At 33.0% G+C, this 26,430-nt stretch overlaps 1 protein-coding gene across 3 annotated transcripts; it reads left to right on the top strand.

Annotated features, from left to right (window-relative positions):
• Nucleotides 1-18,989: 18,989 nt before the first annotated feature.
• On the top strand, nucleotides 18,990-26,388 carry LOC147407150 (ABSCISIC ACID-INSENSITIVE 5-like protein 5). 3 transcript variants are annotated; one of them, XM_086435561.1, is made up of 5 exons: nucleotides 18,990-19,148; nucleotides 19,512-20,780; nucleotides 23,268-23,339; nucleotides 23,441-23,470; nucleotides 25,908-26,388. In XM_086435561.1, exons 2-5 carry the CDS (start codon nucleotides 19,656-19,658, stop codon nucleotides 25,986-25,988), a joined length of 1,308 nt encoding a protein of 435 aa, XP_086291687.1. In that variant the 5' UTR covers nucleotides 18,990-19,148; nucleotides 19,512-19,655; the 3' UTR covers nucleotides 25,989-26,388. The 3 variants fall into 3 exon arrangements, with proteins under 3 accessions (XP_086291687.1, XP_086291689.1, XP_086291688.1); XM_086435563.1 differs by lacking the exon at nucleotides 25,908-26,388 and adding an exon at nucleotides 25,497-25,898; XM_086435562.1 differs by lacking the exon at nucleotides 18,990-19,148 and having other exon boundaries at nucleotides 19,172-20,780.
• The last annotated feature ends 42 nt before the right edge of the window (nucleotides 26,389-26,430 follow it).

The following is a 26,430-nucleotide window of genomic DNA, read 5'->3' on the forward strand; positions in this document are numbered from 1 at the left end:
AAAACAAGGGTAGCTGCAACTATAATATTCTTCCAAATCCCATCCCATGCTTGGGACCGGCATAAAATAAGGGCTCAATAGGATATAAATATCTTGCGGAGGAGTTGTGGTACAGAAAATGTAGGTCCTAACTCCGTACAAAGTACAAACCAATTCTCTATTACATAGTAAATGGATCAAAGATCAGTGCCCATCCAACCCATTTGTTGCTTTGGTGGCAAATTTTGAGATATAGTTGATTTCTCGAGATTTTTCCATCCAACAACAATCTCAATATAGATGTACCAAGGAAGTTACGTGAGAAAAAAAATGAAGATAGGTGATTTATTGGTAAGGTTCCTTGTAAATTTTATGATTAGGCTTTCCCAGACTCGAAGATACACTCCAATAATTTTTATTTATTTTTTATTTTTTATTTTTTAGTGCTGATTTTCTAACTCAATCTAATAGAATAACTCAAAAACTCATTGAACCGTAGATTTTTTTTTCACAGGATACACAATTGCACTTATGGGGATGAGAAGTTGTGTATCCCGAGAAAAATCTACGATTCTTAATGCATTGGCTATTAAAATTAGGTCCACTTGCCTAGGACTCGATCCTGGTACCAGTCCATAACGATCAAAGTTGAATTGAGAGCCTATTAATGAAGAAAATCCAATGAAGCAACAACTGGTACCCATTGTTGTCAAATGTGATCGCATATGCCATAAAAAAAATATTAGATGGCATATGCGATAAATGTCCAACGATCATAAATGTGACCGTTGGACACATAAATTTTGTTGTTGTTGTTGTTTTTTCTTTTAAACACTACATTTTCTTATAAATACCCCCTTCTACCTCCCCCTCGAAAAAATAAATAAAAATAAAATAAGAATAATAATAATAATTAATAAATAAATACTTCTACTACAATGTATTATATACTCTCTACTCTCTAATACTACTACTACTAATCTGCTACCATCTCTAAGATTCAAGATCAAGACTCAAGAGTCTTGAATTGATTCAAGAATCAAGAGTCTCAACTCTCAAGATCAAGACTCAGGATTCATCATCATTTATCAAGTATTCAAGTCAAGCTTCAAGCCTTCAACTCAAGCATTGTTCATTGAAGAATCAAGAATTCAAGATCAAGAATCAAGAATCAAGATGGGTTGCCCAAGAATACAAATTATACTATAAGTATACAAGACTCAAGAATCAAGATCAATATTCAATACATTATACTTATACATCATCAATCATCAAGCATTCACCATCATCTTTATATTTCATGCCAAAATCAAATCTCAATCTCAACTCTTCACTCTTGACTTGAGGTATATATATATATATATATATATATATATATATATATATATATAATTTGTTAATTGTTATTGTTATTTTGTTAGTGATTGTTACTTTAACTTACTAATACTTAGTTATAACTTAGAATTTAGAACATCCTTTGACTCATATTTTGATTACCTAGAGCTTTAAACTTTGAATTTAAAAGTTTTAAATTAAAACAAAGTAACACTCAAATTCACACATTAGAATTTAGAAGAACTTTACATATTTACATCACACATTCACTATCATTAATACCACCATCATGTTTTTCTCGTCAGCCAACTCTTCCCTAAGGCCAAAGTCTAATGACCCCGGTTGGAAATATGAGTATTATCATAGTGCAAACGAAAAAAGTCAAGTAGTATGTGAGCTATACGGCTACAAAAGCCAATGTAACATTGCACGCCACAAACAACATTTAATGTATATGTCGGGATTAAATGCAAAGGCATGTGACAAGATTACATCGAGAATCGAAGAGAGATCGTGGAATACATAGATAAAACTTCTAGAAAAAAACAAGTTGAGTAATGAAGTTAGAAAGTTACCTTGAAGGTGGTGGGATTGATGAGGACAATGATGAAATCGTCGCATATGATACTCTTCCTATGTTGACGGGACGTAGTCGACCACTGATTTCTCCCCCATGAAGAACTACTAAAAGAACTCGAGCACGTGACCCACTTGATAAGTGGTGTAGACCACATCCAGATGATGTGGTCGATCAAAAAACAAATGGTAAAGGTCTTGCTCAAACAACCATAGAACGTAGTACTAAAAATAGAAAAACTACCTTTTAGTACATAGTTAAATGGTTATACCAAGCAGATATTGCTTTCAACACCGTTAAACTAAAAAGTTTCAAAGTATGGTGGAAGCGAGTGGTCAATTTGGACCTGTCCTCAAACCACCTTCATACCATGAAATACAAGAGCCATGTCTAAGAAAGGAGGTAGAGTTTACTCGAGGTTTAATTACTGAATATCGAGAATCTTGGAAAACCTATGGGTGTACTCTAATGATTGACGGATGAATAGATAGAACCGGTCGAACAATAATTAACTTTTTAGTTAATTGTTAAATAGGAATAATGTTCCTTAAATTTGTAGATGCTTCGACTCATTCTCATACAACTGAGTATTTATTTCAATTGTTAGATAAAATAATTAATGAAATTGGTAGTAAACATGTTGTCCAAGTTGCAACGGAAAATGCCACCACCTATATAGCTGTCGACCGCCTCTTGATAAGTAAGAGACCTCGTTTATATTGGTTGTCATGTGCGGTACATTGTATAAATCTCATATTAAAAGATATAGGTAAATTGCATATACGTATTATAGTTAAATCTAGAAAAGTAGTTATTTTATGTATAAACATGCTTTACTTTTACAAAGAATACGTACTCATATAAATGGTAACTTACTTAAATCTGTAATAACATGTTTCACTACTGTCTTTCTGACACTACAAAGCCTTCATGGGGAAAAGGCAGAACTTAGAAGCTTTGTAATGTTAGCTAGTTGAAACAACGATCCTTGGTCTAAAAAGCCCAAAAGCAAATTGGTTGCCCAAATTATTGTCTCAAAACTATTGGATAGGTGTTGTTAAAACACTTAGAGATTTTATGTCTTGAATTATAGTGTTTAAATTAGTAGATGACGATGAAAAATCACCCATGGGTTATATTTATGACTGTATGAAAAAAGCAATTGACAAAATTAAAGAAAATAATCAATATAGAGAAAGAAATTATAATAAAGTAATTGATCTTATAAATAAGAGATGGGGTAACTAAATATCATCTGCCTTATATTCGACTACCTACATCCTTAATCCAGCCGTATACTTTCAATATGTCAATCGTGATGAGGCGGATTCAATGCCTATGACCACAATCTCAATGTTATTTATTGTAAGGGCCTCTATATAATTTCAAATATGAACTAAGGAGATTTTGCAGATAATATTTAAAAAGAATGAATTTTTTTGTAATTTTTTAAAAACTCACTAATTGTGATTATTTGATATCATAATTGTAATTTTATTGGATTTTGACTAAAATGATCTTAATGGCATTAATTTAAAATGTAAAAATGGTTTTTGATTTAATTTCTATTGTACATCAGAACATGATCTTCTAGAATGGCATATTCCTTTCATTTTCTCTCCTTGTCAAAGAGATCAACATCACCCAAAATTAATTCATTTTGAAACTTCTAATTCCATCCAAAGTTATTTATAAAAAATAAAAATTGACGATCCACAATTCTTCAACTTGTAAACTGGGGTTAGAAGTTTTGAAGATTCTAACCTATATAGGAAAAGGTTGTCAACGGATATTTATCAGTTTGAATATAACAATATCCAAATCCGAATCCGACAAATGTTCTAAAATTCTATCCGAATTCAAATCCGATTATCCTATCGGATGTCAAATAATATCTGATTAGAATTCAAATAATTTGTATATATAAAAATAAATAATAAAAAAATAATATTTTTTTCTTATCTAACTGATTTTTCATTATTAAAAAAATTAGTATATATTATACTATTTATATAATAAATCATATATATATATAGATATTATTTCGAATTAGATATTATCGGATTCAAAATATTAATATTTGAATTCGTATTCAATTAGGATTCAAATATATAAAATTATCTAAATTTGAATTTAATATCCAAAAATTTTGAATAATATCTAATTTTTCGAATTTGAATTTTCGTCTATCCATTCACACCACGAATATTATAGGATAAAGAGCGTTATCTGCCCGAATATTTAAATGGCAAATAGGTTTGGGATCTGGCGAGTAAGATATTCTACACAATACAAATCTCAGTCCCTATCACTGTTATCACATTAAAAAAAAAAAAAACAAACAAAATTAATTTCATGTTCCAACGGTCACTACCACCACCTGGAGTTTAAGTTGACCAACCGTTACTCTCTCTCACGAGCTCACTTGTGATCCCACCGCCAGTCACGCTACCATCACGTGTCTCTCTGCGACCATCCGCTCCACGTGGGTACCACTCTTCCCATTAAAGACCGTTACCTCTCAGCACGTGCAACCAAAGAGTACTCCATTGTAAATATCTCGCTAGTCGAATTATTGACGAGAACAAGTCTTTTCCAATTGGATTTACATTGTGGCATCAGTTGGGGCCAATGTCGTCTTGTGTTTTGTGGGATTTTTGGATAATGGAAACAAGCAACGCTCACTTTAACGGTCGAATCTTTCAGGATCGTCCCATCTTTGTCTCGTTTATCACGATAAATTTTCAAAATATCAGATTTTGGTAAGTTGGACTTATCCTTCAATTGGAGCAGTAAACCCAATCCCTATCTAAAATTATAAGGGTTAGGATCTTGATCTTCAACCCACAAAAATAGGATTTGAGTTATAAAAAAAAAAATGATTAATGATATTCTAATTAGAAATATTTAGAAAGTCTTCCCTGGGTCAATACTCTGCTGATAGACACGTAATCATAGATCTATTTTCTCGAGATACACAAATGCATATTTCTTTTAGGGATTTACATTTTTGTATCCAAAGAAAATAAATCTATGGTTCCATGTCCATAACACGTCAGTCAAGTTTTGATCGAGGGAAAATTTTCTAATTAGAAAATCATTATTCAAAAACAAAAAAAAATTCAACCCATTAAATTAAATCAAGGCCAAGGTAAGGTTTACAATGCTCGATCCCATCGTCAGTTGGCTTGTATATAATTATATGTATAACTTGAGCAATTGAATCCCTATTTTTTCTTAAATCTTAAATGACTTCAAATTCAAAATTTGTAGGAACATTTTTTTTTTTGCTAACCGAGTGTCTTGGCTAGCTTGCGCGCACCACAACTAATCTCGGGGAGGACTACCACAGCAACCCACCGCCATGGTCCCCCAGTTAAATCATGAGTAAAACCTAAGAGGGGATTCGAACCCGTGACGTACGCCTAACCCACACTTCACGTGCTCGCCCTTACCACTTAGGCAACCCATGGGTGGGTTGTAGGAATATATTTTATGGGTCAGGTTCAAACGACAACCATTTCAACACACATATAGACAACGTGTTTTGTCTTATATGGGCAAAAATGGTTGGAATGGGCTGATTTTTTGTGAGGATGATCTCTGTGGTGAGGAGATCATCCTTGCCAAAAATCAGCGACTTCAGACCGTCCAATTTTTGTTCAAAAATTATAGACCGTCTAATTTTTATAAATCAATTTTGATGGGTTAGAAGTTTTGGAATGGGATGATTTTTTGCCAGGATGATCCCCTCATCACAGAGATCATCCTCACAAAAATCAGCCATTCCAAATATTTTTGCCCATATAAGACAAACACGTTGTCTATATGTGTGTCGCAATGTGTGTTGCAGGAACCCGACCCATATTTTATATATATATATATATATATAAATTTTAAAAATCAATCTAAAGTCATTAAGGTTAGGTTTGGACGATAAAAATTAAAAAATAGAAAAAAAAGGTCTACTCAATGGTACGGTTCATCACTTTAAGGTTAGGTTAGGGCTCGAACAAATCCGACCATAACCCATCGCTAACAGCCTACCTTTGCACTTTTCAAGCTGATGATTAATCCATTGACCATGGATTTCTATGAAAGCCAATAGAAAATGATCAAAACACCCTTATCTTCAACCTCTTGCTAAAAATTCCACGTTTTTCTTCTAAAATCCTTTCTTGAACCTTTGGTTTTGGTGATAGGACCACCAATTTTTATTTGTATGATTTTATTAATAAATCAATTTTCTCTACTATTTTGTTTGACAAATAAATTGAAGTGTTTATCCTAAAGATTGGAGAGATTGCAGAAAATGCACATTTTGAGAAAAAAATTTGCTCAGGATAATTGTGCTCTCTCTAACTCCAAATACCCAAACTCATGTTATAGTTTCCATGAGATTGACGATGAGGGTAATTAAATTTTTTTTTAAATCTCTCAACAAAGACCATTGCCGTAGGAGATATGTCATCAATTTGAAAATATGGGCCACTAAACATGGAAGATATGTCCAATTCTCCCCCATAAATCTATTGAGATAACAATACTGAATATAGTGCATTACATATAGGATATGAGGAGGTTGATCACTGTTATTTTTTTCCTCATTTAGATGAGGCGTGGGGTTGTGGCCTCTCTTGTCTGGGAAAGGAATCTCTTAATGTGAAACTGTTGAAGAGTTTTGGTCGCTTGTCTTGGCAAAGGAGGACACCTCCACTTGGGTTGGATTTAATGTGATGGGTGACTCGATTGCAGGGTTTGTCAACTTTAGGTTTGGATGGCGACCTCACATTTGAAATAAGGGTCATGGTTGAAACTTTGTTTTTTTGTTACTCATAATATCACTATTTCCACACACATTATATGGAGGTTCACATGTCGTGTTTCGAATAGAGCCAGGTGTGCATTCTTAGAGGCTGCTTTCTCCTTTATCTTCAATATATTGGGAGAGATAATATCATAGATTTGTTGGTAGTACTAAAGATGTTGGACAAAGATATGATTTTTGGTACACACATCACCTTGATAAGGAGATCTTGAAATGAATGACAAGATGTATATAATATGAATCTATTATGGAGGTTAAGATAATTAATAAGAATCGTTCATAGAAGTCCAATAGTGTAAAAATCAATTATTAAATATAGATTATAGAAAGAGCGCATGAAAAAAAAACCTTAAAATCATGCATGGAAACTAATCAATGCAGTTGAACGTGGGAGATCTCTGTGGCAAGATTTGACGGGGTGGGAATGAGAGCGGATCCTATGTATCCCTAAGGTACTCTTTCCACAGTGTGGAGAGGCCATGTTGAAAATAATTAATCCATCAAACATGTAATAATCGTGGAGGATATTTTTGTAAAACACTAGATGATGACATGTGGCACACTGAGATCCGAACAAATTCACAAATTATAAAAAAAATAATCCGAGCTTGAGGAAGTAAATTCTCTTGGCAAGTTAGGGATAGTCATTCCAAACTCAGAACTCGGACGATCAAGGAATGGAAGGTGGAAATGAAAGAGCAGTACACGACTAAATCCCTAGAAATTAGGGATCTGGGATAAGATACAATTTATTATAGGTCGATAAATCAAGAATTGTTTTGGATAAAGGAGGTTCCTAAATAAGAGCGAATAAGGACATAATCTCTATTGGATACATTCCAAATCAAGCTCTACCTCTTAATTAAGATAATGACAAAATTGGTAAAATGATCAAGTAGATCCTAAGATTTCACCTCTATAAATAAATAGGTAAAGACATCCTAAGGTACACTTTACTTTTTCCTCATTTCCATTATTTTTCTTTTGCATTTAAGTTGACTTGGGCATTGGAGGGGATGTGTTGCAGGCACACCCAGGAGTTTAGAAAATCAAGATCATCAATAGTTATTGCAGATCCCAAGGTAGTGCAAGTTTTTTGCATCTACAACCGTATAATTACATTACACAGAACTACCCCATAGCCTGGAAAATCAACGATCACTGAAATCCAAACATTCAACGAAGAGATTTTGATATCTCTATCACATGGTGCATTCACAACTGTATAACTACACTACACAAAATTACAGGGGGGAAGTTTTACAGAGGATCCACTCCCAATTTAAAACTTACTGACCCAATCCTTTTGTCGGAGGTGCTGCTCATGCTCTCAAACCTCGCTCTGGCTCTTTTGGAGTGAATCTTTCTCCAATCCCCGCTCTCAAAATGTTGAAACCCGCTCACATAAAATATTTTTATATCTTAAATAACTATTAGTTATATATGTTCTAAAAAATAAATATTATAACGAATTATTACTAAGTATTACAATTATAAACAACAATATTATAATAACTAAAAAAATTAAAATATTACTATAATTATAGAATTAATTTGAATCCTTTAAAATAGAAAGAGCATGGTAACAACCTTAATATGGTCAAACTATATAAATAATATAAAAAAAATACAAATAAGCAATAGATGTAGTGCCAGTGAAAATATAACAACTATGGACCATGGTGGAGTCATGTAAAGTTTTAAACCCTCCCGCTCTCACCTGCTCTGTGATTTGGTCACTAAGGTTTAAACCCTCCTCCATATGTTTATAAGAGTCACAATCTTATAGATAATCTTTTATCCCAACTATTTTGCATCAACAAGGTGAATTTTCTTTAACCATTTAACTCCACCAAGAGTTATGTCCTTTGTCCATGCATGTATCTTCAGATCTGTCCTATCTTGAATCTTGAGGTCTATTCATTGGATGAAAAAGTGCGTGTAAATGGTGGTTTTTAAGCACTGATTTTTTTCAAAATCGATGTCTAAAGTCCTGCACTTTTTTACGTGATCCCTCCACTCACAAAAAATATACTTTAAATTTAAAGTCCTTTTTTAGTAGCATAAGAAAGTGAAAGGAAAGCTAAAAATAGGATAAATCTGAATATACATGAACGGATTAACGACATAACTCTGGATGGAGTTAAATGGTTAAAGAAAATTCACCTTGTTGACACAAAGTAGTTGCGATAAAAGCATGTCATGATGATGCTGATGATGAAATTAAGGATTGATGAGGTTTTGTACAGTTTAACACAAGGCTACGTTTGGGATATAGACAATCATTCACCATGAACTGACAATATAACTATATATGGGCGAGACTAGAGTCGTTGCATATAGTGAAAAACAAATTGAAGCAACCCTGTCCATCGGATTACACGAGGCATTTCCAAGTAGGTATTCCAAATTTTGGTGGAAATGTAGGAGCATGAAATAAGTACAAAATGCCACATGTCTTATAACAAAATTTTGAAGTAGCCTGCCCGCTTCAAAGTCGGACTCACCTATTATAAGGATGATCTTCTCATTTTGGGAATCAAACCTCAGAAAAAATAAATAAATAAATAATTTTTCTTTCACCAAAAATGACCATCTTCACCAGAAAAAAAGAAAAGAAAAAAACAGCCCTTGTATGAACACGCTTTCCCTCGTAACTCCATTTTGGCTGAAGTTGGAAACATAGAATTACAAATCATAAAAATGTCTTAGTAAAATAGTTTGCATCGTTCAAAAATACAAAATCACTTTCATCTCATTTGATAATATCAGATGATTGATGCAAAGGCCAGGGATTTATAATAGGGGAAACAAGTTAGCCTTGCTTTTCTTAATTGACTAGAATACAGTTGTACCAAATCCGGGTTTGGGATGTTTATTTTTCTAAAGATCCAGCCCAATTAAGGAAGGGTGGGCTTAGATTAAATATTTAGGTCTGATTAAAAGCAATCCATTAAACGCCCAGCCTGTTGGAGGAGATAAAATGCCAAAAAGGATTCTTGAGTGGGCCCAATGCAAAGAAGAGGACGTTTCGTGACTCGTGAGAGAGTCAATGGTGAACAAGGGGTTGATAACTGATAAGGGGATTGGGTTGAGTAACCCAATAGATCAGCCCAAGCCTGATCCGAGTTCCTTAGGTTCAAATTTCCAAGTGATCATACAGTTGGACCTTTGGGCTTTCCTTAGATGCAAATTTCGAGTGATTGTAGGGTTGAATCTGTTGGGCTTCCCCTTTGGGGGTCGGCTTACGGTAAAACTAGTCATAGGAGTTTACTCCCTTTTGACATGCTTTAGAAACTGGGTGGCCTTCTGAATTCTATGAGGTTAGGGTGTACGACCTACGATATAAAAAAATAAAAACTTCTTTTGCTTACGGGAGGTGGAATCATTGAATTGTTCAACTTTTCATCATAGGGTTGGAATCCATTCATGGGCTTGTCTAAGAAAACTGTGAGGAAGGCCAAATCCAACTAACCATCACATGCATCACCGAACCGAGCATTCAAGAACTCAAAATCATGGGAAATTTCGATGATCCAAGTCTAAAAAGATCAAATAGCACCTTCATTAGGGCCCACGGACTCCACAACTATTGGCCCATCGTTTCGACGAACTTGAATATAAAAAAAATAATTCCTTACTATTTGATTATTGATCATTTTTCATTAATAGTTTGAAATCCTAAATTTTGTTCTTTATTTTGGATGATGAGAAAAATTAATCAGATCCACGCGAACATGTCCTTTCTTTTAGCACCTTCACTAGGTGCCTATTTGATAACGCCTTTCAAAAGGGCTTTTGTTGCATTTGCACACTATTTTACATATTGTTTTGTGCTTGGTAATGAAAAGTGGCCCTTAAAATTTGTGTTTTTAACACAATTCATAAAGCACCATTTTGGAGCTTTTCGATTCCGCGTACATAATTTGAATTATTAACTTTTGTTATTCTTTCATTACTTCATATTACTTTTATCAAAGTTTGTTGAATTTTAATGACAATAATAAATGTATCAACATTAATTAATTATTTTAATAATTTGAAAAAAAATTATATTAATATAATAACATATTTATTGAGGTCATTCTATTTATTCGATGAATTCTATGTACATTATTAAACATTAAAGGTATTTTGATTATTTTATTAAAATATAATAAAATCGAACAGTTGTATCAAACAATAATTATCAGATTCTACTAAATTACAAAGTATTTTTACAAGACTTACCAATCAAGTTTTCCACCATCACAAATTTTTTTTTTCTCCAGTTGGTTTGTTAAACTGTTTCAAGTTACAGAATCGAGTAGCAAAAGTTGACAACATTATCAAACAAGTCCTAGGTGATTTTTTTTATGCCAGAATATTAAGTGATGTATCTTTAGGGATTTTTCCAACAATAAAAAAATTCAAGATTCCTCATACAATCGATTAAATCTTAATTGCAGATGTTGATGTTGGAAGTTATGATGCCTAAATTCAAGAATCGTGATAATCTGTCTATCCCACATGGCACACTCAATCAACTACTGACATGACAAGTTTAGGAACCATAGATCCGTGCTCTTTGGTATACACAATTGCACTTCCCCATTTAAAAAAAAAAGTGTATCTCAAGGGAATTGTGTATATCGAGGAGCACATATTTACGATTTCCAATCTTATCACGTCAGGTAATCAATTGAGTTTGCCACGTGGGGTAGTCCTATTATCACGACTCTAAATTAAATTAACAGTCAATATTTAAAAATCTCATAAAAAAATTCATTTAAATCTTACCTTCCTTTTATTTTATGGGTTTGACATTCTCCCCTTATAGGAAAAAATATCTCGTCCACTTATTTTTCTTATAATTTCTTTCTTGATTCCAAATGCAACCATGTGCGCACTTTAGCATCCATGTCGATCCTTATGAAAAATAGCTTTGTGGAGGGGACAGACAGAAATTATTTGTCCTTTTGTGATGTTTGTCTTATTCAATTAGTCAGATCCTCTACTTAGTTTACTAGAGCAGTTGGCTATCGTTATCATCTCTTCTTCTATTACCGCGTGACACGTTTCATCAGATTTATCTTTTGTTTATGGAAACATTTTGTCCACCTTTTGAACAAGAAGCACTAAGTAGAGAGTAAAATAGTTCTTAGGGTTTGAATTAGTTCCTATTTCAGATGAGATTATTCGAAATATACAAAGTACTCGCAATAACTTTGTTCGAGGATTCCTTAAAGCAGAATCAATTGCTAACAAAGAAAATTATGAAGAGGTGACCACCCCATGATAAAACTCCAATTGACCTGTTTAGTTCAATTTGAACCAACCAGACCATCTTGTACACGTGTATGTTAGTGACAATGACACCTAATTTTTTTTTTTTTCAAATATGATTAGACTTGTGATAATATGATTGTCATACTCAATCGACTTCTTGACGTGATAAGTTTGGGAACTAAAGATACCTATGTCTCAGGACACACAATTGCACTTTCTCATAAAAATAAATATCTCGAAAGAGCCGTGTATCCCAAAGTGTACAAATTTATCATTTCTGAATTTATCCACATTAAAAAGTCAATTGAGTATGCCACCTGACCGGTCATATTATCAGGACTTATTTGATAATTGCTTTGAATTTTCTTTTGCTCGTAAATAGGGTTGACAATGAGTTGGGTGTGGGGGCGGATTTAAAGTGGGGGCATTTGCCCTCACAAGAATTTTCAAATTCTATGGATTAATGTGCTATTGTGACAGGTTTTAACTACGGATAAAGAAATCTATCATTATTGTCCTCACAAAATAAATTTCACTCTAAGTTTCCCCTACAATTATTATTTTTCACTCTTGACTGTCCTCACATGAGCAAAATCTTGGCTCCACCCCTAGTTGGGTGTGGGTCGGATGAAACTATTTCCATATCTTTATTTTTATTTTATATCTGATTATCCATGTCCGATTTTTTACCGATTTATGCTAAGAATATCCGTATTTGACTTTTAACCAAATTTCAAGAGAATTTCCAAGTGGTTGTAATACCTCATTGTAAAGATGCTAGAAAAACCTTAATTTGGGATCATACATATAATCATCCCATAATTTACCTAAATTTACAAAATTGACTAAGCTACTTAATAGCAGCCAACCATTTTTTCTTTAGATTTTTAAAAATAAGACCAAGCTCACTTTTATAATAACCAATGTCAATAACTGTAAAATGTTGATTTTTATTTATTGAAATATAATACAATGCATTTACACCATGCAGTAGTTTATAAGTTGATTAATTTAGAAAATTCTTTAAGAGGTCTATGAAATAATATTAATGATTAATTATTTTATTAAATATAAAAAAATTATTTATATTTTCGATAAATGCTTCTGGAAACTTGATTTGATGTATACAAATATTTTTCATTGTTTTCCAAAAATATCTCTCACTATTCAAAAAGTTCTATTAATCATAAAATATAAAATATAAAAAATAAAAAGCACCGACTTTACTTTCAAGCAAAATTTGCATTACTTTGATGGATATGCATGTATTTATCAGTGTTGGACACTGACTTCAACACTCAATTGACTTGGCAATAAATAAAGAACCGTTGATTTTTTTAACTTATATCTCGAGGAATAAATCTATGGTTATATGTGCAGTATCAGGTCAATTCAGTGTTGAACTCAAGTACTGTAGCACGACTCTTTAGTTTTAGGGGGTAAAAATCATTTTCCTCGAGGGTGGGATGGAAAGCATTTTCTCTCAAAAATGAAAATTGTTTTTGTGTATACAAATTAATTTTAAGAAAATTCATAATCATATTCGTAAAATTCTTATTTTCAAGGGAAATCATTTTTTCCACCCATTTCTCATGCATAATCATACAAACCCCTACCAGAAAAAGGTTTCATAACAATGTAGCAAGTCAAATATTTGCTACATAAGGAAAAGCATGGACTTAAATTGAAATTTGGATCCACATCAGACAATGTTTTAAACACAAAACTTGATTTTGAAAGTTTTTGGGGAGTCAAATAAACTTTGTGAATGTCTGTCACATGGATTAATTTTCTGCTATTTTTTTTAGCGGGCATGCTTGCATTGAGAGATTAGTACATCAAGATATAACGATAGATGGTACTATTTCAGTCAATAATTATTATAAACTTTAGTTATGATTTTATTATTCTACGCTAAAATTCCTTACATGATTTCAAAATTGACATCTGAGACGTATCGTCCAAATCGTCTCGATATTAGGCATGGGCGAGATAAACGAATAAATCAATTTTTTGGACGAAATTTAAAAATCCACTTTCATTTTTGTCATTTTTGAATGAGATATCTCAAACATATCAAAAAATTGATCCGAGATCACTCAATATCTGACATGAACGTGACGTGATCATGATTTTTAAACTAATTCGAAATCGAGATGTATCATCCGAGTTAACTTGATATTAGAGCTGAATGAGACCAACTCACAAAGTCATTTTTTGACTGAGATTTATGAGTCACAGTTTAATTTATTGATTTGTCTCACAAGTTGTCTCAAATGTATCGAAAAATTCGTTCGAGATGACTTGGTATCGAAGTTGAACGAGACGAGATGAAATACCAAGTTTAAAAATCATGAATGTGACACAAAATCAAATTTTAAAATCATGATTCCGTCCCTAATTAGAGGCCGAGTTTCTTTTGAATGGAGAGGAGAGAAAATATATTGACTTGAGGACATGAGGAGAGTTTTGGATGTGAAAGAGGTTGGAAGTACTAAGGGCATTAATTATTAATTGTTGTAGTGGTTATCTTGTACAGTGGGTACAGTGGGTCCATTATAGTGTGAAAGGAGAGGTTGAAGAAGAAAATATTATATTTCGAGAAACGTACCTTCTTGTCATTTTGTTTGGTGGTGTCGGGATCCAATGAGAACAAAATTAGCAAAAATATTATTCTTAGTGGAAGATATATTTGTATCAATTGTGTAAAAGATTTGAGGAGTTTAGCTATCACCATGTACTTGTGTTAATCACTTTGTTTTTCCAACATGAGACGCCACATGTATGGTCTATTGACCAGAGATTAATTGGATTACAAAAATGGTAAGAGAAGACCTAAGGTTGGAATCCCATAAAGAACCTCACACCCTGAACATCTTCCTTCTGTCTTCCATACATAGAATATTTAGGTCTAAATAAAGGATCACTAATTCTCTTTGGACTTCTAAGAAAAAAAGAGAGAGTTTTGAGATTAATTTGATGTATTTCTTTGGAAATTGATCTGAATCAAATTTCGTGTCTGTTTTAATCTTTATAGAGAAGTAATCAAATTTCTTTTGTGCTTAATCAGTCCTAGATCAATATGTAGTGATTATATCTAATTTTTTTATTTTTAAAATTAACAATATCATTTTTTGAAAGGAAAATGCTGAAATAATATTGAAATTGACTTCGTTTCTCACATTGTTGATGTGGATGTGTGTATAGAACCATAGATGCTTTTCATTGAGATACTAGTGATGACTATCTATATGGCTTTGTGCGTACTAATGTGTGAAAAGATACTCCAGCACAACATGACTTTTTTCTAAAATAAACTTGGTGAAGCATTAAAACACAACTGAAGGTTGGAGGTCAACCTTGATAAAAGTACTATGTTTCTAGTGGGAGACAACAGAGATATGGTGAATGATTTGGCCAACACCCTTGAGATTGGGAAGGGTTCGCTTCCAATTAGATACTTGGGGCTCCTCCTAAGATAAAACTTCAGTGATGATGATATGGAGGTGAATATCCTATTTGTTGTCTTAGCTTACGTAGAAAATGAACACATACACAAGAAATAGAGAGGACGAAAGATAAATTTTATGAGTTCATTGTGCAAATTAGAGATTACATCATTCTATACTTTATACTCATTTCAATAGAGATATTTCCATGCTATATATTACATTTCTATCAAAGCTAGCCCCAATATGTTCCTAGAATCCTCTTGCCCAAAAAACAAAACAAAAAAACTCTTTCCCCAACCTTGAATCCCCGCACCCTCTTTTTTCGAAAATTTTAGTTGTATTGGTGACGTGCCATCTCAATATTCTAATATAAGACAATAAATATGATATATGAGATGTGCAATCTATGTTAAATGAATAACTTTTCGTTTATTTGATTGAGGAAAATCTTGTTAGAGGTTATGATTTTGAAATGATGCATTGGCACCAGTTTTGACTAATGTACATATATATCAAGGTATCATGTGTTAATATGTAGCAATGTAAATTTTTTTATCTTACGCAAATGATTTTTGAGTAATGTCGGCCATACAACAAGAAAGAATTACTAACTTCTAAACAACCTGCACTTATTTCTATCATTTTATTAAAAAAATAAAAATAAAGAGTATTGTTTTATTTATTTACTTATTTATTATTATCAATATTATTCACAAGTCATTAAGTGTTTCTTAAGCCAAAATCTTCATGAGAATATGATGATCCCAGCAATTGATTATATTTTCTTGAATAATTAAAAACAAAAAAGTTCTTAAACAAATTTTTATTTATTTATTTGAGAAGCGCTTTCGTTACTAAGTGAGGAAAAATGCCTTATTAAGTCTCATCCACCATAAAAAAGGCATCGAGATGCGTAGAGCAAGACCTCAATATTTGTTACGAATCTCGGTGTCTTTTAACGATGGATGAAGCTTATTAAGGTCTTTTTTTTCCTCACTATGTTAGTAAGTCTAGTCGAAAGAGTCCTTGGCCTCACTTTGTGGCATCCAAAAACATGATCAAATGCTTCAAGGTTGTAAAGGACAAAATTTTATTAACTTTGAAGAAATAAATCCAAAAAAAAAAAAAAAAAAAAAATTCACTATTGAATTTTAATTTTAAGTTTGAGAATTAGGTGGAAGTTTGGTAGTCGTCCATTTTCAAAATCTTGGATCAAGCTCAAAAGAAAAAATAATTTGAAACCCTTTTTTTGGATGAGTTTTTAGATGAAATTTAGATGGTTGTGATGTTGGATTGTTGATGTGGTAATCCATTTGAGAAAAACTACCCATAGTCAAGCTTAAAATCTTACTGTGTTAGTAAGGAAATTGTTTTACTTTTTTTTTTTTAACATCCAATAATTTTTTTAATTTAAATTTTATGAAATTATCATTCATTCAAGATAGGTCTAGGGGTGTACATTCGGCCACCAGAACCGAATCCAACTTGATTTTTTAGGTATGGGTCGGGTATACATGAAATCGGAATAAACTCATAAATTTTCAAGTATGGGTAAAGATTAAAAGGGTATACTCGTACCCTATCTAAACTCAAATTTTCAAGTATTTTACAAGTATAGGTTCGGGCATATATTAAAATTTGATTTATTTATATAGATTAGTTTAATTTCAAAGTTTAAACCTAAATGAATGTTCAAATTTATAAATATATAAATCTTACAACATTAGAAAATTCTTGTACATACAAATTATATAAGACATTTCTAATATATTTTTAATTTAAAAATCTAAATATTTTATGGGTATCATTTACGATTATTGGTAACAAGTAATCAGTATTGAATACGATTATCAGGTATTTTACGAGTCAGTTATGAGCCGGTTCTAAGACATAAAAATTAAAAACCATAACTGAACCAATCGGTTAACAAGTATTTTGTACACCCTCTAGATAAGTCTAGAGGCCGACTACATACTTTTCACAAGTAGAATTAAGTGGATCGCCTGGTTTTTAAACTCGTTCGAGATCGAGACATATTGCCCGAGTTAACTCAGTATTAGAGCTGAACGAGACCAGCTCACAAAGTCATTTTTTGACCGAGATTTATGAGTCACAGTTCAATTTATTAATTTGTCTCATGAGACATCTCAAACGTATCGAGAAACTCATCCAAGACGACTCGATATCGGAGCTGAACGAGACGAGACAAAATACTGAGTTTAAAAACCATGAATGGATCAATTCGTACTTAAAAGGGGAAAGCAAAATTGAGAAGTGTGACAAATGATTGTGTCCTATCCGCCAATTGAAAAAAAAAAAAAAGCTGCTATTGGCACTCCAAATTTTATTTATTACATTCTAATTTTTTAAATTATTTATCACATCCTACTTAAAGATTAAAGCACACTACTCAAACACTACAAAGGGTTGGCTTAAGCCATATTCTCGACATTACAATTTTTTTTTTAACAATTAGTTCAAATAATATCACTAGTTATTTACAATTACGATTAGACTCATATAAAATCCTAAATCCAAAAACTAGAAATCGAGTAAGAAAAAATGACAAAGCTTTTTTGGCACCCCAAGTTTTACTCATTCTTAACCATTCACTTATTTAAGAATTTTTCCCAAAACATGTACAACTTATGTTCAAATTTCAATTTCGATATATTGTTAATTTTAATTCTCAAAACATGCATTTCAAGTGAATTCCTCACTTTTATAATCAATGAATTCATTGATATATCTATAAATTCGTATATATGAAAAATCTTTAGTCATAAAAATAACGAATGCATATTTTAAAAATTAAAATCGATAACGAACATGTAATTTCATTATATTCAATGCACGAAATGAAGATTCTCCATGTTCTTTATCTTTAATTGGGATGCAATAAGTAAAAGTTAATGTGACAATAGTAGCTCTAAAAAATTTCACAATTTTAATTAGTCGGCTTCAAATTTTGAATGAACCCTTTTGTTATAAGATATGTGGCATTTTGAATTTATTTCACACCCCTACATTTACAATAAAATTTAAAATACCACGTGTAATTCAATGAAGAGGGTTTCTTCAAATCTTTCAAGCGGGCTGGCGCCTTCCAAGTTTTTTCTAATTTTAACCTGTTGTCGGAAAGTAAAAAAAAAAAAAATTAGCGGTCCAGAATTTTCCATGTAACTCAATCTGATTGGACAAATGTGACGTGGTCTTCAAACGAAGGAAACCTTTCGTTATAAGACACGTGGCATTTAAATTTATTTCATACCCATACATTTCTACCAAAACTTGAAATATCTCCTTGAAAATGCCACGTGTAACTCAAAGAAGAGGGTTTCATCAAATCTTTGAAGCGGGCTAGCCACATCAAAGTTTTTTATAATTTTAACTGGTTGTCGGAAAGTAAAAAAGGTTTAGCGGTCCAGATTTTTCCATGTAACTCAATCTGATTGGACAAATGTCACATGTCTCCAAACTTAGTGGTTGTTGGTCCACGTTTTGCAAACTTGGTGGCAGTCCAGCCAAAATATTAAAATAATGATTTTAATGCTTTTTAACGAACCTCGCTTTCTTAAATGCGGACTCGTGTTCATGTAAATCCAACTGTGGACACTTGTCGACTGCATCAACTGCTAGGCAGCGAACAAGGAAGGGAACTCTCTCTCTCTCTCTCTCTCTCTCCCTCATCCCAAAACAGAAAAAACAGGTAAAAAAGCGTTTTTTCTTTTTCTGAGATCTCACATATATTATCTCAACTTTTCGGAAATAAAACTGTCTTTTTTAAAATTTCCGTTTGTAGTTAATTGTATTTCGGTTCAATTTTGTTTTTAATCCACTTGATTTCGATTAGCTGTCGTTATGATATGATTTTTCTTGAATTTGGGGTTTTCGCAAACCAAATTAGGTGAAATTCAGCACTAGAAATTTGTGTTTGTTTAGGGTTATGGTTTTGATTTTTCTAGGTTATAGTTTTCTTGACTTTTTCGAACTGGGTCACTGAATTTGTCGGATATTTTTGGATTGTTTTAGTTTAGTTTATGATTTTTAAAATTTCACATATGTCTGTTAGGTGTTTGTTCAAATTTGGATTTGAAACTGAAGAAAACGAGAAACGGAAAAACCACAAGTTCGAAGGATTCATGAGAAAGTTAGTTCAGATAATAAATCAGTTCTTTACACCAATTAGCTTAATTACACGAAAATTGGATCTCATATGAACTTCAAGAACATGGGAGATGCTCCGCCTTCATATGGCGGAGGAGGCGTTGGTGGTGGTAGGCCGCCGGGGAATTTATCATTGACCCGGCAGCCTTCTGTCTACTCCTTAACGTTCGACGAATTACAGAACTCGATGGGTGGGCTTCGAAAGGATTTCGGATCAATGAACATGGATGAATTTCTCAAGAACATATGGACTGCTGAAGAGAGCCAAGCCATGGGAATGGGATCTTCCTTTGGTGGGGGTGAAGGAGGAGCTCAAGTAGGGAATTTGCAGAGACAGGGTTCGATAACGTTGCCTCGGACACTAAGTCAGAAAACCGTTGATGAAGTTTGGAAAGATCTATTTAAAGAGAATGGTGGGGGCAAAGATGGGACTGGCAATGGTGGATTAAATTTTCAGCAGAGGCAACAGACTTTGGGAGAGGTTACTTTGGAGGAGTTTTTGGTGAGAGCAGGAGTTGTTAGAGAAGATGCCCAAACAACTGGAAGACCAGATAATAATAGTGCGTTTTATGGCGAATTATTCAGTAACAATAACAATAATGGTTTAGCTCTTGAGTTTGGACAGCTGAGTCAGAACAATCGTGTCGTGGGTAATCGAGTTGGGGAGAGTAATAATACTCCAGTTTCAAATCAATCCACTAATCTAGGAATTAATGTGAATGGGGTCAGATCATCTCAACAACAGCAGCAACAACAACAACAACAACAACTGTTTCCTAAGCAACCCAACATAGCTTATGCCTCACAACTGCCTTTAGGGAACAATGCTCAGCTGGCTAGCCCAGGGACAAGAGGTCCGATTGTAGTTGGGGATCCAACAGTGAACAAAGGTTTAGTTCCGGGTGGTGGGCTAGAATGTGGGGGGATGGGCATGGTTTGTTTTGGACCTGGAAATGCAACGGTTGCGATAGCTTCTCCTGCAAACCCTCTATCTTCAGATGGGCTTGGAAAGAGTAATGGTGATTCGGCCTCCTTGTCACCAGTTCCTTACATGTTGAATGGAGGTTTAAGGGGAAAGAGATGCAGTGGGGCAGTGGAAAAGGTTGTTGAGAGGAGACAGAGGAGAATGATAAAGAACAGAGAGTCAGCTGCAAGATCACGGGCTCGTAAGCAGGTGATTGTTTCTTCAAATAACTATTAAACACTTTTTTGTTTGTGTTGTGTTCTTAGTTAAAGTAGAATAAGATAAATTCAAAGACTCATACCTTAAAAGGCTGGACCATTTAACCTCATGGACATGAGACACCCTCTAAGAGTGGGAAGTGCATCAAACAAGTAAAAGTATGAAGGATCACTCATAAATACATAATTCTGCTATCAACCATATCACTTATGCATACCATTTTTTTTATACAGTTCCCACACCCACTATATAGGGTATGCTCTTTCTTTTTTACCAAATCCTGAAGCAAGTACCCTTCCCAATTTCTACTTAAATTAACTTCGGAACTTGTAAGGTTAATGTCAAATTATGCATTTCTTGTTATGTTACTATTTCTTCGATTCACTCATGTCTAACTTTTTAATTACATTCAATATTTTCTGAAAATGACAAAATCTAAGGCACGCTACCATATATCTTCTTTTTGGAGGTTGGGATGTGTACTAGGGCTATGTCACAATCAGTGTTCATGTGACAAAGGACTAAAAGGCACTACAAAAGGTTTTTTGCAGATACGTACCCACCTAGCAAACATGCTATCCCAGATGCCATTCAACAGGCTATTCACCATTATTTGTTGCTTGAAAACTTCCATCACTCTACGCACGACCATGCATTAGATGCAAGGAAATGAAATAGAGACACCTGACATTGATGGATCGACTTTTCACACCCTGCCTATAAAACCTATTGTAATTCAAGGAGTTCTTTGATCATATAGTTCTCAACCTTGGAACAATCGGAGGGTTCTCATGACTTTTTAGCCATCTATGCACCCTGAAGAGTAACATAGTAGTAGAAACAATGGCCAAAAGGCCATATAAGAGGTCCCTCATTGGCTAATGCAAGTACCTGTCGGTCGTTTCCTAGTTTAGGTGGGATCCCACGCTCCTTTCTCTCATGGGAAACCTACAAGTAGCCATCCTAAATTCCTAGTCTTCCCTCTTGCAATGGCATGCGTCTAGCATATAAGAAAGGAATGAGGGAAAATGGGAAGGAAAGTAGTTTCACAAGATGCTTTATGAAGTCCTAATAGTTATAAACTTTATGCTGTTGCATACCATGGATGTGTTGCTTCCTAATACTCGTATAAAGTTTGGCTATAGTTAAAGTATTTTATCGATTGGTTCTTATCAAGTGAAATGTCTAGGTTTCTGGGGTGACAAGTAAGATACAATTTTTAGGCTTTGTATTTCTTTGCCTCAATTCATCTTGTGTTATCTCAACTCTGTATAGTACATTTTTAGTCAGTTCGTCTCAATTTTCAGCTTACCCAGACTTGCCCTGAGACCAAGATATTAAACTCTAGATGCATTATTGTGTATTGTAGCTGACATGACATGAGGTGAAAGAACTAAGACATTTAATGTACTATGATCATCATACAGGTGACGCTGTTAGTGATAATGCAATGGTACATATATACGTTCATAATTGTCATATGTGATCACATATGAGATTTTAATGACCATTGGTCATTATGTCATCACACACTTAAGTATGCGATTGAATAATATAATATGTGATCGCATATGTTGTGTGTGATTGCATATGGCCCCCCAATGGTAAAGTTTTGACTGTTGGGCAAAACCTTTTTTTTTTTTTTTAAACCTTTTACTTCTATAAATACCCCTTTGCCCCGAGCTCAGTTCAAAATAAATAAATAAAATCCTACAACACTCTAACCTACTTCTACTCTCATTTAAGTTCCCGTTCAATTTCATTTTAGATCCCTTCGAAGTTCTAATTTAGTTTTTTATGACTACACTCTCTACTTTTCTACTCCCTAAATCATCTACATCAAGGATCAAGAAGCAAGATTTGAAGAATTTTGCAACTCTCAAGAATCAAAATTATTAATGCACACTTTTTTTTCTTCTTTCAAATTCGCTAGTTTATGTATTCTTTACTACTTGTTATACTTGCAAATATAATTAACTATACTGAAATTTGTAACTGAAGACTATAAAAAATATTATTTCTACAGTTATTGTTTTTAAATTGGAAAAAAAATGTATTTGGTGATGTGTGACCACGTATACTATTGTGCAATTGCATATGCACAGAGGCAAAAGTTTGAAGTTGGAATGTAGCATATAGATTTTGCAACATTGATGCTTCTGACATGAGGAGCCAACATGAAGTTGGAATGGTTTCACCTAAGAATGGATATAAACATTGAAAAAGATTGATCCCTATGACTTGAAGCTTTCTTGAGTTATAATTTGACAATGGTGGTTGGGGCGTGCAGACGTAGTGATTAGTCCACATCCCAAAAGGATGTGGGATCCCCTACATTACATTTAAAAAAAATTTATAAGGGGCCTTACAAATAGCTGACAGTAAATTTATGTAAATGTGTTGCTTATATATCTTCTTCTTGTTGTTGGGTATATGTGCTTATATGTTAAGTTCATTTTCTATTTGGGCTTCTTACAGGCCTATACCGTAGAATTGGAAGCAGAAGTTGCAAAACTTAAAGAGGAGAAGGAAAAATTGCTGAAGAAACAGGTATATTATTTAGTGCAGCTGAGTGCTTTGGCATTGTTTATGCATTATTTGAAAACTGTAGTGGTGGCAAACCCTCTTTGACTATACTTTGGTTGCCACAGGTGGAAATTACAGAAATGCAGAAAAATCGGGTAAATGGCTCTTTCACTTGTAGTTTCTTCATCTATCTAATACTAGTAAATCTATGCACCAAATGCAATGAAATTCAAAGTCTTGATGACTGATCTCTACCATTGAACAGATCATGCTGTCATGCAATGATTGTTTGTTCATGCCTGATGAACATTTTTTGAATGGTGCCCCAATCATCATTTCCTTGGTCTAGGAATCGAGTTAACATAGTTTGGTTGTTGACAGTTCCATTAATTTAACCATGGTTCAGGGTTTCCATAAGTCATATCTTTCCATTGATATGAAATTTGCATTAAAAGCACTTAAAGCGAACTGCTGAGAATTGAAACTATATTCTCAAGAAATTAAATTTGTCGCTAAAAGAGAAACCGGTAGTGTATTGTCCTTCTCCTGCACCATCCAATTAAATTTGGTTTGCATTCAATACGAAGCAGATTATAAACAAATCTTTGATGACAGCTTGGTAAGGAAAGTTCGCTTGATGAAGTTCTTTTTAGTTAGGAGGCAGATGTTCTAATTAAGAACATTTTTTTTTTCTAGCTAGCAAAGTTTGAGGCATATATAGTTGAAAAAATCATAGTTGACTCTGTGATTATGGTATCGTTCCTTACTTTGAAAATGGTGTTTAGACAGAAGCAGTAGCAGTGTTAATGCTGCTAATAATAACTTTAATTAAAAAAACCTTGTGTATGCTGATGTAGCAAGATATTTTGGTCTAGTGTTGATCTTATGCTACTTTTTCTTGCATGTGTTGTGGATATAAATAACTGCATGTTATATTAAAAAATAAATTCTTGCCGACTCCCACAAAGTTGGGATAAGTCAACGGTGCTGATGATAATATTCTGGGAGACTTTCTTTTTCCAAATTGGTTATTAAAAAAAAAAAAAAAGCAAATGAAGAAAGCTCTATAACTTCATCTCAACTTGGTCCAGACTAGAGATAAGATTTTTATGTGATTCATTCTTTCAAAATTTAGGCTCTGTATGGTTGCTAAAACCTTATGTGAACAAGAATTTATTTTTCCATGAGAATCTTTTCTTGAGAAAATATTTATTGATAAGAAAGGTATTAAATATCAATATTGGTAGTATTTCTGGAAATGGAAACATTTCAATCAGCATGGAAATCAATACAATTTTAATCGGAAATGATAGAAATGCTATGTGAGGGAAATATTGAAGAAATTTTCATTGAAACTCTAGGGAATGATAAAACAAACATTAAAATATAGTAGTTATGAATGTGCTAATATGCTTAGACTATTACCTATCAAAAATAAAAATACATGTGCGTAGACTTTATAAAAATAAGACGATATAAATATCTAACTAATTGTAATTCATTTCTACTAATGAATGAATATCATGTGTGATTTTCATTAGTGAATATTTTTATTATATGTAATTACAGGTCCATTTTACTAGCAATTTATATTTTTAGTTACTTTTATGAAGTTTCTTAGTATTTTTGGAATAATTTTGCTTTCAAGTATTATTCTTGTTAAATTTTATTGTTTTATCAGAATAATTTTGGAAAACTTATATTTGTATACCAAAATTTTGATTATTTCAGTTGGATCAGCAAAATAAATAGTATTTTCTATTAAAATATAGAAAAAAAAGAAATTTTCACTTAAATTTTGTGTCAAGCCTTGGAAATGAAAATATTTTGCTATATTTCATGGAAATATTTCTAAATTTAATACTATGTTGATATTTATTGCCATATGTGTGGTGACAACTGTAAATATTATTCAAAGGGTTTTCTGCAAATAAGATCTCAAAAATTTAGTTTCATCGACTTAATGAGTATTCATGGATCTTTCTGAACTATCCTAGTTCAGCAGATTTAGTACGCCCTTGCTAATTTCATGTTCCCAGCTGATTTATAACATTCCTATAACATACCAAATGAATTGGTTCCATTTTTTTTTGAAATATGGTTTTTTTTATTAATTGTTTAGTGTGGACTCTCTTAGTTTTACAATCCCAACTGATTAATTATAATTTTGTTTTACAACAGAAGCCAGAAATGGTTGGCACATTGCAATTGAATGAAAGCAATCGCTATCATGCATGAGTATCAATATCATATACAGAGTAAAAACTTATCAATGCGTGCAATACACAGTCAGCCATATCCTTTTATTAAATTTAATAAAGTAATTGATATTTTAACAGTAACAGTATAAGAATATTTTTTCTTTAAACCATGTTTTATCTTTTGCTCACATAACAATTTCATTTGTAATCCCTCTGTACTGTTCTGTTCCTGTATTTAAACTACATTTTCTCTTCCTTCTGCTTTAAGGTACTTCTTGTAAACGAGTAGACACATTTCGTGATTTGCTGCTTTATTGATGTATCAATGAAGCAAGTATCTTGAAATAAGTCAAATATTTTTTGTTTTCTTTATTTTATTTGGTGCCAACAGATTTTGGAGACAGTGAATCAGCAGAAAGGAGCTAAGAAAAGATGCTTGACAAGGACAAAAACCTGGCCCTTTTTAGAGTAAACGAGTTAGCACGTCAATGGATTATCTGAAATAGACCTTAATCTTCAAAGGAGGGTATAGGTAGAGCTGTACATATAGAAGGGAAAAGAAGCGTGATGTAAATTAAGGAGTGAAGAGTAGTATTTCCCATGGATTTATCTATCTTGCATCGTGTAAGCATATACCCCACACTTCTGTATTGATATGTAATGCCTAGCGAGTACATGTGAGCTGAGCTGACGACACACACGGTGAGATTTCTTATATTGGCTTATCTGCTTGGTTCATTGTACCTAAACAGGAGATGATAGGATATCATATCATGTAGTGTTACATGTCTTTTTTATGTCTCCTCTTTTCCTGTTTGTGTAAAAATAATGATTATAAAGAGTTGCTAGGAAGCTGTGTCCTGATTTCTCAATGTTGCATGGAGAGTAAACTAAATCATATTTCCTGCGTAAGA

Source organism: Akebia trifoliata, chromosome 3 (genome assembly GCF_017979445.1).
Source record: "Akebia trifoliata isolate Shusen 1 chromosome 3, ASM1797944v1, whole genome shotgun sequence".
NCBI classification, from domain to species: Eukaryota; Viridiplantae; Streptophyta; class Magnoliopsida; order Ranunculales; family Lardizabalaceae; genus Akebia; species Akebia trifoliata.

What these genes read in the sequence shown, in the direction of transcription:
- LOC147407150 (XM_086435561.1), top strand. Translation starts at nt 19,656, where the DNA reads ATGAACTTCAAGAACATGGGAGATGCTCCGCCTTCATATGGCGGAGGA. An exon ending in GATCACGGGCTCGTAAGCAG is followed by an intron (nt 20,781 to 23,267) that starts GTGATTGTTTCT and finishes GGCTTCTTACAG; the next exon opens with GCCTATACCGTAGAATTGGA. An exon ending in CAGAAATGCAGAAAAATCGG is followed by an intron (nt 23,471 to 25,907) that starts GTAAATGGCTCT and finishes TGGTGCCAACAG; the next exon opens with ATTTTGGAGACAGTGAATCA.